Below are 14550 nucleotides of genomic sequence, written 5' to 3'. Positions count from 1 at the left end.
GACGTGAGTAGCGAGGAGAACGCGCTCACCCTCCTGTGGCTGCGGCTCGGTCTCGTTTCCCGGGAGTCGCGCCAATTTGTGGGAGATCAGTCCCCCCTCGACCAGGTCGTTGATGTCGTCCTGGCGGATCGTCGAGCGAATCCAGTCGCCCTGGATCCAGCCCGGAGGCAGGCCGACCCTCGAAGAAGATCCGCCCCGGCCAGACTTTTTCCCCTTCGCCTTCGCTGTCGCCTTCTTCGTGCGCTCCAATGCTACCGTCTTCTCATTCCCTATCGCGGCGAGCAGAGCTCGAATGGGGCGGCGGCGCTGGAGCAGGAGCAGATGTAGCGGAGAAAACTGAGAGGGAAAGAAAAGAAGGAAGACACACTGTTCAAAGAAAACCCCGGCCCGACGCCTTATATGGGGCCGCTTCTGAGTGGCTGGCCTGTGGGTCCGGACGACCCAATCAAATCCCGCAATAGTCGCGCGAGAGGTACGTGGCAAAAAAGGTGGCGCAGTGATCGAGGCGGCCGCACCTAATCCCTTCCGATTACTGCGGCCTCCCCCATCCTGTGCGCTTTCCCAAAATCCAAATCCCACGATATCCACGCGCAGCAAGGCAATCTGTCAGACGGAATATCTTCTCCATATCAGTACTCAAGACATCACAGTAAAGTTCACTCGGAAGATTCAAGAATGGATCAAGGTGACTGAAAAGGAGTTGAGATCATTGTGGTTGTTCGCGTGGTCACAATAAGTCACTACCGGAGCACAAAAATTGAATTGGAGGAATTCTCAAATCCTTCTCCACTCAAGCCCCGAACCATTCGGGGGCTAATGATGAAGCTATGTACCTAGGGTAGGGTCATAGGCCTGACCTAGACTTCCTCCCCAAGGACATCACCCTAAAGCCAGCAGCATTCAAAGGGTACCATCATCCACTCGACCAGAGACATTCCACTCGGAAGAATCAATGTCACTCGATCGTCACAGAAGTCACTCGACAACCAGAAGATCTGAAGCCACTCTACACAGCAACGGTCAGGCGTTTACTCATAGACTTAACTATCATTTATAGCACTTTAATACGGACGTTACCTGTAACACTCCTTCTTTATGTACATTAAACCCCGCATAACAGAGGGGGGATGGGGTCATGGCGCACTCTATATAAGCCACCCCCTCCTCCGGGACAGGGGTTCGCATCTTTTGTAAACTCAAACACGCATATAATCCAGTCGACCGCCTCAGGGCACCGAGATGTAGGGTTGTTACTTCCTCCGAGAAGGGCCTGAACTCGTAAACTCATGTGTACAACTACTCCATAGCTAGGATCTTGCCTCCTCATACCTACCCCTCATTCTACTGTCAGTCTTAGATCCACGACAGTGAGCCTCCTTAACCACCCTCTCCATGAATATCTTGTTCTCCCTCTCTTTTTTCATATTCAAATGCCCAAAGTTTCAAGGTTCTTTCTTGAAAATCCTTGAGACGCTTCTTCTGTGCCTCCTCACATTTCCTCTTCAATGCATGCTCCCTAGCGTGACACTCACGGTACATTCTCTCTCTCTCTCCTTCCTCTTCTCTTCTAGCTCCTCTTCCTTCTTCTTCTTTAGTGCGGCTGCATCCTCCTCTCTCAGCTTCTTCGCAGCCTTTTTCCATCATCATGCCACTTGTTGGCTACCACTTGGTTGCCTTGGCACTTGTTGGCTACCACTCGGTTGCCTTGGCACTTGTTGGCTACCACTTGGTTGCCTTGGCATTTGTTAGCTACCACTTGGTTGGCTCCCTTGTGTAGCTCCTTGTTGGCTTGTGCTTGCATCATTTTTCTTGGACCTTTTCCTTGGTTGGCTACCACTTGCTTGCCTTGGCACTTGTTGGCTACCATTTGGTTGGCTCCCTTGTGTAGCTTCTTGTTGGCTTGTGCTTACATCATTTTTCTTGGACCTTTTCCTTGGTTTCGTACATTTTCTTTGTTGTGGCCATGACCTTTGCATTCCCCACGACGGGAGCTCTCACGAGGCTCTTGGAATTGGTCGTTGCCCGCTTCGCGGCGGCCACCATGGCCCCATCCGTCCATGTCGCCTCTAAGATGCTTTGTCTTACGTCTACCCCGTTTAACAACCTTCAACTCCGGATCCGGCCATAGTTGAATTTCATGGTACTCTGGTCGTTGTGATTGGTCAAAGTATGGGTGAAAGCGGGGAGCCCATGTTTTCTTAACCGTCATGATTGAGAACTCCGACTCCCTCACGGTGAGTGGGTGATTGACATCCACATTCCTAGCGCGACCGGCGGTATACGAGTGTGAGCATGGGAGATGAAGCAACAATGGCCTCCCGCAAGAGCAATCACAACGTGTTAGCGACACCTTGAAAGCCCGACCTCCATGTTGGCGGCCATCGTTTGTGGTTCCTCCTGGCTCTTTCACTTCGTACTTCCACTCTTCGTTGTCATATAGTATAGCTTCTTGTGAGTCCGCCTTCCGTGATTGAAATTCCAACCATTCATCAACCTTGGGTGGGAACTTGTACTTGTACTTGCGATTGTTCTCACCCGCTATCTGTGCATCCGTTTCCATCGAGTACTTTAGAAAGTACGCATTCATCTTGTCAAATGTGTATTGAACTATTGCCGTCACGGGTAATCCACGTGCACCTTTGAGCACCCTATTGAAGCATTCAGCCATATTGCTTATCATTTGACCATATCTTCGGCCATCTTCATCAAAAGCACGTGCCCACTTGTTCCGGTATTGAATGTGCCTATTAAGAAAGTCTTGACCACCGGGATCAAGTTTTTTGTGTGCGAACAATCTGTTGTACAAAGTGGTGAACCGCTTTTTGAAGAAAGTGAGACAACAATCTTGAAAATCATTGGCCAACTCCTTAAGGCCACATGCCCTATAGAAGTTGGAACAAAAGTGCCTCATGCACCATCGATGGTGCAACAGAGCATGCCCGGGAATGTCAATCTCCACCGCGTTAAGAATTCCTTGATGCTGATCTGATATGACACAAATTTCCCTCTGAGCAGGTAACACCTTCGTCCTCAAAAGACGCAAAACCACTCCCAGTTGTCATTGTTCTCCACCTCAACCAAAGCAAATGCCAATGGCAACACCCGGTTATTGGCATCACTTGCTATCGCAACCAACAAGGTGCCCTTGTATTGTCCAGTCAAGAACGTGCCATCAATGGCGATGACCGGCCTACAGTGTTCGAAAGCCCTCACGCATTGCTCGAACGCCCAAAAAGCATGGACAAATACTCAGACTTCCCTTCCTTCATGAACCATTGTTTTTTTCCCCATGAGGCTCGACCACATGAACCATGCCCGGGTTTATGGCGGCCATGACTAACAACAACCTAGGGATTCGTTTGTATGCTTCCTCCCATGTACCATACAACATCTTAAATGTGGCTTTCTTTGCCTTCCATGCCTTGTTGTACTTCACCTTGTAATGAAAGATGGCTTTCACAAGGTCAATGACATGTTGGACACTCATTGTTGGAAATGTGGATATTGAGTTGGAGAGCCTATAAGCGATGAACTTGGACGTGAGTTGTCTGTGGTCTTGGGACACAATCTTTCCATCCACCCTTTTGCCTCGGCACATGTGAGTTGGCACACAACTCACTACGTGCCAAGTGGGACCTCCTTTCCATGGTCTTGCACGCACAATCCATGGACATATTTCATCTTCACATGCACATGCAACCGTGTAGCGCACATTGACATCCGAGTTCACCACCTTGTGTGGACGATAATGCGTAACCGAGTAGTTGTCGAGCCACATCTTCAATTCCAAGAAGGTATCGAACTTAGACCCTTTAGCAATCCCGTTCTTGCCGTCATCCAAATCACGATGAGATCTTGGCCTAACCCCAAGAGATATACCTTAGCCACCATCTACCACGGCTTCGTCCGCGAGACTAACATCCTTGAACAATGTAGTCCGATGATCACGACCGAATACCTTCTCAAAAGCTTCGGCCTCCTTCACCGTGAACCCCTCCTCATAAACTTGTTCATCGGGACCTTCGTCATCCGAATCCGATGCATAGCCACAGGAATAAGGGATGGAATGGTCCATTGTCTCTTGCAAATGATATTTGTCGAGATCACCCACATTGTTGTCATGGAAATCAACTTCATTGTCATCGTCCACATACTCATCATTCTCCTCTTGCAAAGCTTCATTTTGGTTGTTTGGAAACGTGCTCAATGTTGGCCTCACTTCTTGGGTCAAAAGAGGTTCAACAATTTCATCTCGCTTCACGGATGGGGGGCTACTAGCAACCAAAGGGGAGGGGTTCCGGTTCAAGTCCAAATGCAAACTTGAATCAACCTTCTTCGTTGCAAATAACTCAAGAGCCTTGTCTAGTGATTCGGCCACCATCTCCTTGTATGCAACCCAACGTTGCTCTGAGTTGACACGCATTGCCTTCCAACGGATGTGCATTCCAAAATCAACATTATGCCTTCCCTCCAACTCAACGATATCACTAGGGTCCATCCAATTCAACTCTTTCCTCGCTTGTTGCAAGAGCTCCGCATAGCTAGGACTAGTATCAAACACCATGTCAAACTCATCCGGGTCCGATTCAATATTGCCTTTCAAGAAGGCGTCTTTGTCCCCATGATGAACAAACACACATGTTCTTCCCATCCCTATATAATAAGCATTCAAACAACACAACGTAACATTGCTTCCATGAGTTATAATCCAAGGACTAACACGGTATACAAACCCTAAAATACATATGAAACAACAACCCTAACCCTAGCACCAACATAAGAACACCCATAAGAATAACCCTAACATACTAACAAGCCTAATCATAGGAAATTGGCAAACAAACATCTCACATCTCCATGCAAATCTCTAGATCCATACAAAACTAGGGTTTTCCCAAACTAGCAACAAATGAGCAATTTGTTAACATTACTTGGATCAAACCAAGGGGATCGGAGAAGATTACCTTGAGGGAGGGTTTGAGTTCAAAATCCACGGACAAAATCTTCAAATTTGAAAGATTTGGGAGAGGATTTGAGAGGGGAGAAAGGGGAAGAAGGGGCAAATCTTGGGTCGGATGCTATGGGGGTAGGGGTGTGTGGGGTGGGGGAGTGGGGGAGGGGGGGCAGCCAACTAGTAACAGACAGTGCAGCACCCGAGCGCTAGGCGCTGCACATTACATGTGTGGCGCCTAGCTCTGAGGCGCCGCACTGCTGGGTGCGGGCCCAGGGGCTGCCACGGTGGACAGAGGTGCAACGCCCCAGAGCTAGGCGCTGCACCATAGGGTGGAGCGCCTACGTGTCGGGCGCCATACAAAAAGGTCAGTCGCGTGAAATAGTTTCACGGACAGTTCATTCTGTGATTTGATTTCATCCCGACGTCAAAATTGTCAAATTTGCCCCTCTTGAGATTCTGTATGAGAGAGGGGCGATTAGGTTTTTGGGAAGCGTCTCCTACGAGGCTGCTCGCCACTGTTTGTCTACGTCCACTACATCGTCTAAATCTGTGTCGTCTTCGTCATCACATGCCCACTGAAGCCGAACGACTCACTATCGAGAAGACCGCTGAGGAGACCGCCACGGCAGCTTCGTCCTGGCCTACTGGAGGATATACCACGTTTATACCGCTCCTATTTTATTTCTGTGTTTGCTATACTAGCTACTTGTGTAGATCTTTCTGTTGTGTGTCTAGTACATGCGTATATGATCAAATATCCGTATATGTTTAATACCGCCATTGCCATGCTCATGGTTTATTCCTAAATTAAATTAATCAAAAATTTACTAATATACTGAACAAAGATGATTGTTTTTATTGCCGGAAATTGGAATTGTTCACATAGAGAACACAACAATGCATATTGATCCAATTGTTGGCTAAGATCTGGACTCACGCTTCATCTCGTGATGTTCTCTAGCTCTCTAGAAACGCAGACTCAAACAAATATCAAATCACCGAAAGCACTTGTCGCAACTGAATTAGGATTTGATCTACATATGTTGATACAATGACATTCCTAGAGACCAATCCACAAAGTAAGCAATAAGCATGTTAGTTAAAGACACATATTCTGTTACTCCCTCCGGTCCTCAATAGTCTGCGTTTAACTTTTTTCGTTTTTTTCCCTCATTACTCTGCGCATTAGGCATATGTGGTCAAACTTTTCATCTATGCCCCTGGCCTTCCGTTCCCATCGATTGATTAACGATTCGCTTCGCGTACCTTCGTTTCTTCCCGAGGGAAAACAGCCAATGAAGAGGCCGCAGTTATGACTGCCCTTGAAAATCACCCATGGAAAGCATCGCTTGTTGCGGGGTGAAAACGTCCACCTTGTTGCATCGCTAGCTCTCCTTGGTATCTGGGCTTTGAGTTATGCGCAAACAAAAGAGGACCGGAGGGAGTATTTTTTTTGACAAATATAAGAGCCATTCTTCAAGCATCAATCCATGACACCAAGGAGTAAAAACATACACCATCTCACCTTGTACACTTGGAAGTACGTATAATGCAATCAATGACGTAATCTGAGCTTGCTTACCGCTCCCAAGCAAGCAAACACGATTGCAGAGAAACCTTCGGAGCCAGCCAAGGCAAAGCACCCAGAACCTTGTAGCTCCAAGGCGGAGGAGCTCCGTCGTGTCAGGCAAGTAGTGGCCACGGATCCAGACGAGATCCAGCAGCATCTCGACCACTCGATCCGGCAAACCGACGCCACAGCCGTCCGTCCCCACAGGACCGGGGACACGCGAGGCTGACTCACAGATCACGCAGGCCTTCGATCCAGCCGAGTCCCACGTCCACGTGGCGCGTAACAGCATAGCGTCCCAATCGGGCACCATGGCCCACATGTCAGAGCCCTGCACACGGCCGCTGCCTGCAGCTGCTGGCTCACTGCGCCCATCCCAAGACGCCATCTCGGCAGTACCTAAAAATAAAAGAGACGCCATCTCGGTCGCGTCCAGAAGCCGAGAACGAGCCTTCACCGTGTATTTACCCCGCCGATGACATGTGGGGTCACCAACGAGAACCCTCACATGTCATGGAGACCAGCTCGTTCTTACCCGAACACGTTTTAATTAAACCGCGGGGTACACGCGACCGCACGTTGCCCAAGCGTCCCGTTCCGCCCGCTGCGAGCACCACTTCTCTCCCCCACGCACCGCACGCCCAGCGCCACTGACACCGCGGGCCCAGCCGGTTAGGCCGACCAATAGGCGTTAAAAAATGGCCGCCCCGTGTGCCTTTAAAAACAAAAGGGCGTCGTCTCCTCCTCGCCACTTCCTACCTCCTCTCTCTCTCCCTTCGTCTTCCTCCTCCCGTCTCGCGTTCGCGTACACCACGAGATAACGTGTGAGGTTTCAGGGCAGAGCCGAGCTAGCAGCCATGATGGAGGCGGCCGCGGCGACGATGCTGGAGGCCGGAGTGGGGCGGTTCCGGGGGCCGAGCCTCGCGGCGCTGCTTGCGGAGATGTGGGCGCCGCTGGCCGTGGCGCTGGCGGCGCTCGCGACGCTGCCCAGCCTGCTCGGCAGGCTGCAGGTGCTCATCCTCCGCCTCCGCTCCCGCGGGAAGGAGGTCATCTCCTCGCACATCTCCACCTACTACTCCTCCGGCGACGACGAGTCGGACTCCGACGGCGAGGGCGAGGACGAGGACGAGAGCTCCGATGAGGCGGCCACCAGCTCGTCCGGCGAGGAGGAGGAGGCCGTGAGGAGGATCGGGTACTTCGAGGGCGCCGCCGACGGCCTCGACGGCTGCTTCCCGTGGGGCGGCGCCGTCGTGCGGACGTGGCAGGACCTGCCGCGGCGGTTCTCGGCCGTCGGCTGCGGCGGAGGAGCCAGGTTCCCTTCCGGAGGGCGTATCCAGGCGGTGAGGCTGTGGGGCGCCAGCACGGCGAGCGGGGAGGGAAGTGGCCAGGCGTGGTGGGACGCCGATGACAGCGGCCGTGGGGCGGCCGCAGAGGCGCCGCCGGTGGTCCTCGGGTGGCGGCGCGAGCACGCGATGCGGAGGCGGCAGCGGCCCCTCCGCATCCTGCCCTCGGAGCAGTAAAAAAAAAGGAAAGGAACGGAGAGTGGTAGGTGTGGCCGTGTGAATACGCTTGGCTTGGCGGAGATGCTGATTCCCGGGCGGCCCCACCTGTCGGTGGGCCGAATAAGCGGGTGATTGCTAGGGGTGGTTAGGGGTTACTATTCAAACTTTGCTTATCTGGAAAGCAAGATCGGCCCCTGCAGTGCAGTTGGGTCGATCTTCGTTTGTACCACTATTCTTTGAGACGGAAATGCTCGACTGCGCGTCGACCGCTCCTTCTGCCAAAATTTCCAATGTCGCGGAAAGTTATTACTGTTGCTCCTTTACGGTGGATTTATGTCCAAGTTAATAAAACCATGTTGCCCATTGACCGATCTCCTTTTACATTTCTCTTTCGTTGGCGATTTGGTTGTGTACAGTGAAAATGAATGCATACATTGTGGTTCGTCAAAACACTTGGTATTATGTGTTGATAGACGCTTGAGGTTACTTACCACGTTTACCACGCGGTCGTCGACCACCCACGTCGATCGGCTAAACAAAATTGTCACCCAAATCCTCTTCATAGGTCAAGCTTAGTTTCCTAGCAGTTTCTCCAGGGCCCAATGCCTCGCAGGCTGGAGCAAATCTAAGACTCCACGAGAGCCCAAGTGGCTCCCAGCTCATCCGAGGATGCAAATTACGCGCTTAGGGCAGAGCAGGCAGTTTCGACAGTTCAACCTTGAATCGATTGGGTTCATTGACCACATTAAGCATCAAGACCCCAAATCAAGTCGATGTCGATCATTCCCGCCGCGTGAGAATTCCATTAAACCTTTTTTTATTCGCTTTATTGACCAGCTGTCAATGTTCATCCATCATGGGCACACAGGGCACGTCCACAAACAAAATCCCTGTCAGCAAACAACTTCGTCAAGTCCATTAAACTGGGCCTTCGATAGCACCCGTCGCTTTCCAATCAACTCTGTCCATCAAGCGACGGTGCGCGAGACGCACCGCTTCAGTTTTTATTTTGGCTTTTCTCAGAATAAGAAGATTTCGGCTCTTTTTTTTTTGAGTGGCCGGCTCCATTTTGCAGGGCGAGCAAGCACGCAGTCGCCGGCGCCATAAGCTGGGGGCAAGTTGTAGGAAGCCACTTGTTTATAGGGAGATGAAAACAAAAACGACAGTCACATCTCCATGGTTTTCGATGAACCTCGTGTGGTTTTTCTCGGTCGGAGAGGTAATCCCATGCAGTAGCGAATCTAGGATGAATTTAAAGGGCAGGCTCAACTTCAGTACACAGACTGAAACTGGGTTATGATGAGCTGAAACTGGGCTGAGATGGGCTGGGATAGGCTGGATTTCAATTTCGGAGGGCAGGCTTGAGCCCATCCAAGTCTGCCCCTTGGATTCGCCGCTGATCCCATGCACGACTCCGCGCATCCTAAGGCTGGTTGTAATGGGGAGTATCATATGCTAGTATTATGCATATGATATTAGTGTATGATACTACCTCTCTAATGCATAGTATCATATATTAGTATCATGTAGTACTTTATTTATTGTCATGCATGACACAAAGTAGCATAGTATTTATTATGATACGGTATCATGATATGATACTCCATCCTCTCTTTCTTCATTTAATGCTATGACACCTCATCAAAATTGCCTAGTTGGCATGCATGATACTAGCTATAATACTACCATTACGATCAGCCTAATCTACCGAGGCCTGCTAGTGCCAGGTCATGGGGATACGCCGATGACGCATGTGTGGTCTGGCGGTTGCCTGACATAAATAAGAGTAGGGTGTTTTGGAGGTCGAGATTCATGGAGACCTTAATTTTGAAAAAATAAATTTCATATTTTCTTAGTTTCAAACAGTTCTGAAAAAACATACACGCATACAAGGATCTAATTTTTATGTGTGTAGAATGTCATGATGAAATACTTGAATTGCGAGCTGCATAAAAACACAAAATCATGGACTTTGAAGATGGGCAGTACATGTGCTGAAAAGCCACAATTTTTTGTGTAGCTCTTGTTAACGTATTTCATCATGAAAATGTGTACACATGCACACTATGTCTCTGGGTAGATGCGTGTTTACCATACGTAAACCGAAAACCTCCAAGAGTTGAGTTTTTTTGCCTACCAGTTGTGATTTCTCTTGGTGGATAATTTCATGGGCGGGTGATATGCACTCCCGTGGGTGCATGGGTTTTAGTCATCGTATTTCTTAGTAGAAATATTTGAAAATTATGTTTCTTATTGTAAATTATACACCATATTCATACAAAAAACAATAACATGTACTCCTTCTCTACCTTTTTTGCCCTTTCTTCACACCACAAATTTCCTTAATACTTAATAAAATTGGGGTCTTGCAATGAAACCCCATTTTGTTCTAGCATGACTCCTGGCTAGGTGCCAAGGTCAACCTCTCATTCAACAATAACCAGAGTTGCATTCCTTTGCAATCAATGATAAGGTCTCTTTTGATGCCATGAAGAGCTCTAAAGGTCTTGCTCACCAACTCCATAGGCTTATGTCTATCCAATCGTATCCTGAGTTTAATGAAATTCGAATAGACTTAGAACAAAGAATCATTTCTAAAATCCATGACAAATGGTCCTATCAATGATAATCAAGGCTACACATGCAAGCAAATGTACAAATGCATGATAGGCAAAAAGGAAGCACGCATCATTTTCAAATGTCTAAGGAAGCGATCAAGTAGACAGAGTCACAAAAAAATTCTCACGGCTTCTTCTTCATGACGTAGTCAATAAAAGAAATCTTTTAAAAAATAAATCCGTGTATTTAGAGTGTTATAATTATGTTTTCTGCAATGAAAATGCTAAGGAAACAATATTGTCACATCTTTTCTTGGACTGCATCTTTGCTCAAAATTGTTGGTTATCCATTCTACCTAACAAGCAGAGGGGAATTTTTACATATGATGAAATAACCATAGCCAATCAAAGTCACCCTAAAAAATTGATAGGGGTATCATCATCCTGGAATGTTTGAATATTCAGGAAAAAAAGGTTTATCTTTTTTTGAAAAAAAATGAAGTTCCAGCAACCAGTATATGGAAATTTCTTTTCAGGCATGACCATAATCTCCTAGGTCATAGAATCAACAGCAAAAATGATGAATGCTTACAAATGTGGGCTGACACCATCTTTGATATTGGTGTCCTAGTTCTACTTCTCACCCATTGGTCGTTTTTTTCACGGAGTCCCTCTCACCTGTTAGAGATATGACAGACAATAGAAAACGAAGAAGAATAGATCAACACTGAGGGACACAAGATTTTAACGTGAAAAACCCTGCAATGTGAAGAGGAATAATCCACGGCCCCAGCCAGCAAAGCTTTACTATATCGGAAGAGGTTACAAATGCCGAAGATTTACAGTTGATCAACTTATCCCGTGTGACGGCTTACAAAGGATATTAATACCGCCGGCTTCCGTGGCACAGGAATTTTTATTTAATATAGAAAAATACCATAGAACAATTTGTTCTATGGTTCTTAGCCTAAAACCCCCTTATAAAACTAGTGTACATGCCCTAACACGCTTAAGAAACATCTGTTTTCCGGGTTTAATCTTTTGATCCATTATTAGCTTCTTCTTTTTTTGCGGGGTAAAGGGAGATTCAGTTCATCCATCTATTATTAGCTTCATTGACCAAAAAGCAAGAGATTATTCTAGCCGCATTATAATTACCTTTTTCGCTTTATTGACCCGCTGTCAAACGAGCACTGCGTGCACAAACAAAGTCCTCGTCAGCGAACAACTCTGCCAAGTCGAGTAATCTGGCCTTTCCCTTTCTGAAAGCATCCGCCTTCTCGCAAGACTCCGGCCGTAATGCGTCGTTGTTCAGAACATGGTGCACGAGTCAAAAAACTGCTTGAAAATTGAAATGCAATTTTATCTTTATCTTTATCTTCTCGAAAGAGACACCGCTCGAATTTTCCGTGGTTAGCAAAGCACACCGTCTGATGTGCCATACATCGGATCGGGGACGAAAACACTGCGGGAAGAATACAAAATACGACAGTCACATCTCAACTATTTACAGTGAACGTGGCCGAAAACACTTGTGTGGCTTTGTCAAATGGAGAGGTAATATCATGCACGACTCCAGATCTCCAAAAGCATCCTAATCTACTTAGGGCTGCCAGGTCATGCGAATACGAGAAAGCTTGAGAGCATATCATGTCCAGGTGAAAACAGAGTAAAACATTTGTACCTCTATAATGAGGCGAAAGTGTTTGTCATCTTTTTTATCTCCTGCCCGCTTGCCATCCTGATTTGGCATTTTTCTTTTTTTAAAAAGGAGGATGACCCTCGGCCTCTGCATCAATCGATGCATGCAGCCATATTATTAAATAAAAACGCAACAAAGTCTTGAGGTCCAAAAAAGCTCATAAACTGAGCAGAAGTCGAACGAAAATAAATCTGAAAAACGCCGCATTCGATTCATATGACTTTTAACTTACCTTGCGTACTAGTATAGCTAATTTGTTTGAATATTGATGGGGCAGGTTTAATCTTAAAGTTAACCAACATATCTGGTTGAGAGTTTGTGCTTTGCTTTGGGCCTTATGAAATTATTAGAATGATTGTGTTTTTAACAGAGTTAAAATACAAAAAATTTTGCAGGTCATTTTCAGGGCTAAAGCATGGTTTTATTACGTGGTCCTTCATCATATGAACACACAAGGGCTTATGGATACTGGGCGCAACCGGTTGAAGACGAACTTATATATTTTCATGGCCCAGCATAAAAAAAAGCATATTATTGGGTTTTTCATTTTTTGAGATCGATTGCATATTATTGTTGAGAAACAAAATGCACAGGATGGATTGTGTGGAGCCGAAAGCGCACAGCTGGACCCCATGGCGTAGCGGCAACAACTGGCGAAGCACATCATCCAGCGTGCTGACGCTGACGGCAAACCTCTCCATGAACAGTAGACACCGAAATTAGACTGCAATTATGCTGTTTTGCTGTTTCCCAATACCCGGAGCACCAGCACACCATGGGGCTTTGCACACTTTTGCAACCACAAATTATTGTTTGTGCTGAAACAGGATACGCCTGACAGATGACAGCCACTTGTAGTACCACCAAGCCCCCAAAATCACTGACCATGGGCTAGAAGAAAAGGATTCAAGCATCTACGTCCACGTTTCTCAAACCCTGTATGTTTGGATGGACAGGCCGATCATTGACGGGTCAAAAAATTCGATATAGATGGATTCTTCATATTGGCCTCGTACATCCTGGCTCACCGGCGCCCCTCATATCCAGCCCAAATTAAGGGTAGATATGAGGAGGCCCGAGCGCATCGTTACGTAGGTTTTGGCCCACACTGGCCCACCCCGACCCCTCATATATTCGTCCTCATCCACATTCCGGACCGAACCCTAGTCACTTCACTCAACTCCACCATCAAGCTCCCTTCCGGCGATCTTCGGTTTTCTCCGACATGGCGGGCAGCGTATCCGAGTCTGACCTCTCCCGATCTATGGACTGAGTCCAACATAAGGTCCGAAGGAGGAGATGGTCGTCTGTATTGCTCTTCGCCGCTTTGGGGGAGTCCGCCCGATAGCGGCCAGACTCGATCCGACGGGAATCCATTGCGTCCGCGCAAATGGCGCTTGGATCCGCCGGTCATGTTGGCGGGAGGCACCTGCCCGCTGCCTCGCTAGAGGCAGTGCGGTCCGTCTGGCGCCCCAACGTCGTAGCGACGATGCACCCCCTTCGGTGTCGTGTCAACCCCATGGGCTTTGAGCCGGAGGTAAATGCCGACATGACTAATGGCGCATCCTCTACCATGGAGCGACATGCCCATCATGCGAGGCAGAGGGCACGGGAGGCCGCGGAAGCCCTAGCGGAGAGGCCATGGAGGCGGGGTCGCACGCCGCTTCGGAGCCAGTATGGGTGACCGGCACCCCTGGCACCGCAACCGTGTCGTGGTGGATGTGTCGAGCTCCAACCACGAGGGGTCTATCGTGGACCACATATCGACCGGCAGCATCTACTCACAGGCTTTGATAAGGAAAACTATGGCATAGGAGATGGCAACGCCTCGAATTCCGTGAGCCAATCCGTGTCCCAGGTACTACTCTTCCTCGCCGGCGACCGCAACTTCACTCCGAGTGGCTCAGCTGGCCGCCTAACGTGGACACGGACATGGAGGCGAACGAGCACCGGCGAAGATTTAGACTAGATATTGCGCTACATGTAATTATATGGATTTGAGGATTGGCAATGTGTATCCGTAGGTGGAAAAGAACATTAGGTGTGACAGCTCACTGTTCGCGGGGCTGGATGTGCGGCTGACAGGCTTTTAGGGCAATGCAATTTGAAATTTAAGTTATTTGGTTTTAGGACGCAAACATATGAATTCATGGGACGGCGATTCTAGCCCCATGACCGTTAGGAACCGGCGGGTTTTCTAGCGATGGTGGGCATGGCGGCAGCCGCGGAACTGGATCCCACCGTCGATTCTTCGCGTGGATGAT

General features: G+C 48.4%; 1 protein-coding gene across 1 annotated transcript; it reads left to right on the top strand.

Moving 5' to 3' along the window:
- The first annotated feature begins 7253 nt into the window (after positions 1-7253).
- LOC125509071 lies at positions 7254-8389 on the top strand. The gene has a single exon (XM_048673947.1). The coding sequence runs from the start codon at positions 7382-7384 to the stop codon at positions 8042-8044; it is 663 nt and encodes a 220-aa protein (XP_048529904.1). The 5' UTR covers positions 7254-7381; the 3' UTR covers positions 8045-8389.
- The last annotated feature ends 6161 nt before the right edge of the window (positions 8390-14550 follow it).

Source organism: Triticum urartu, chromosome 5, assembly GCF_003073215.2.
Source record: "Triticum urartu cultivar G1812 chromosome 5, Tu2.1, whole genome shotgun sequence".
Taxonomy (NCBI): Eukaryota; Viridiplantae; Streptophyta; class Magnoliopsida; order Poales; family Poaceae; genus Triticum; species Triticum urartu.
The sequence above is the reverse complement of the archived record's forward strand: the minus strand, read 5'-3'. Positions and strand labels throughout refer to the sequence as shown.

What these genes read in the sequence shown, in the direction of transcription:
- LOC125509071 (XM_048673947.1), top strand. Translation starts at nt 7,382, where the DNA reads ATGATGGAGGCGGCCGCGGCGACGATGCTGGAGGCCGGAGTGGGGCGG.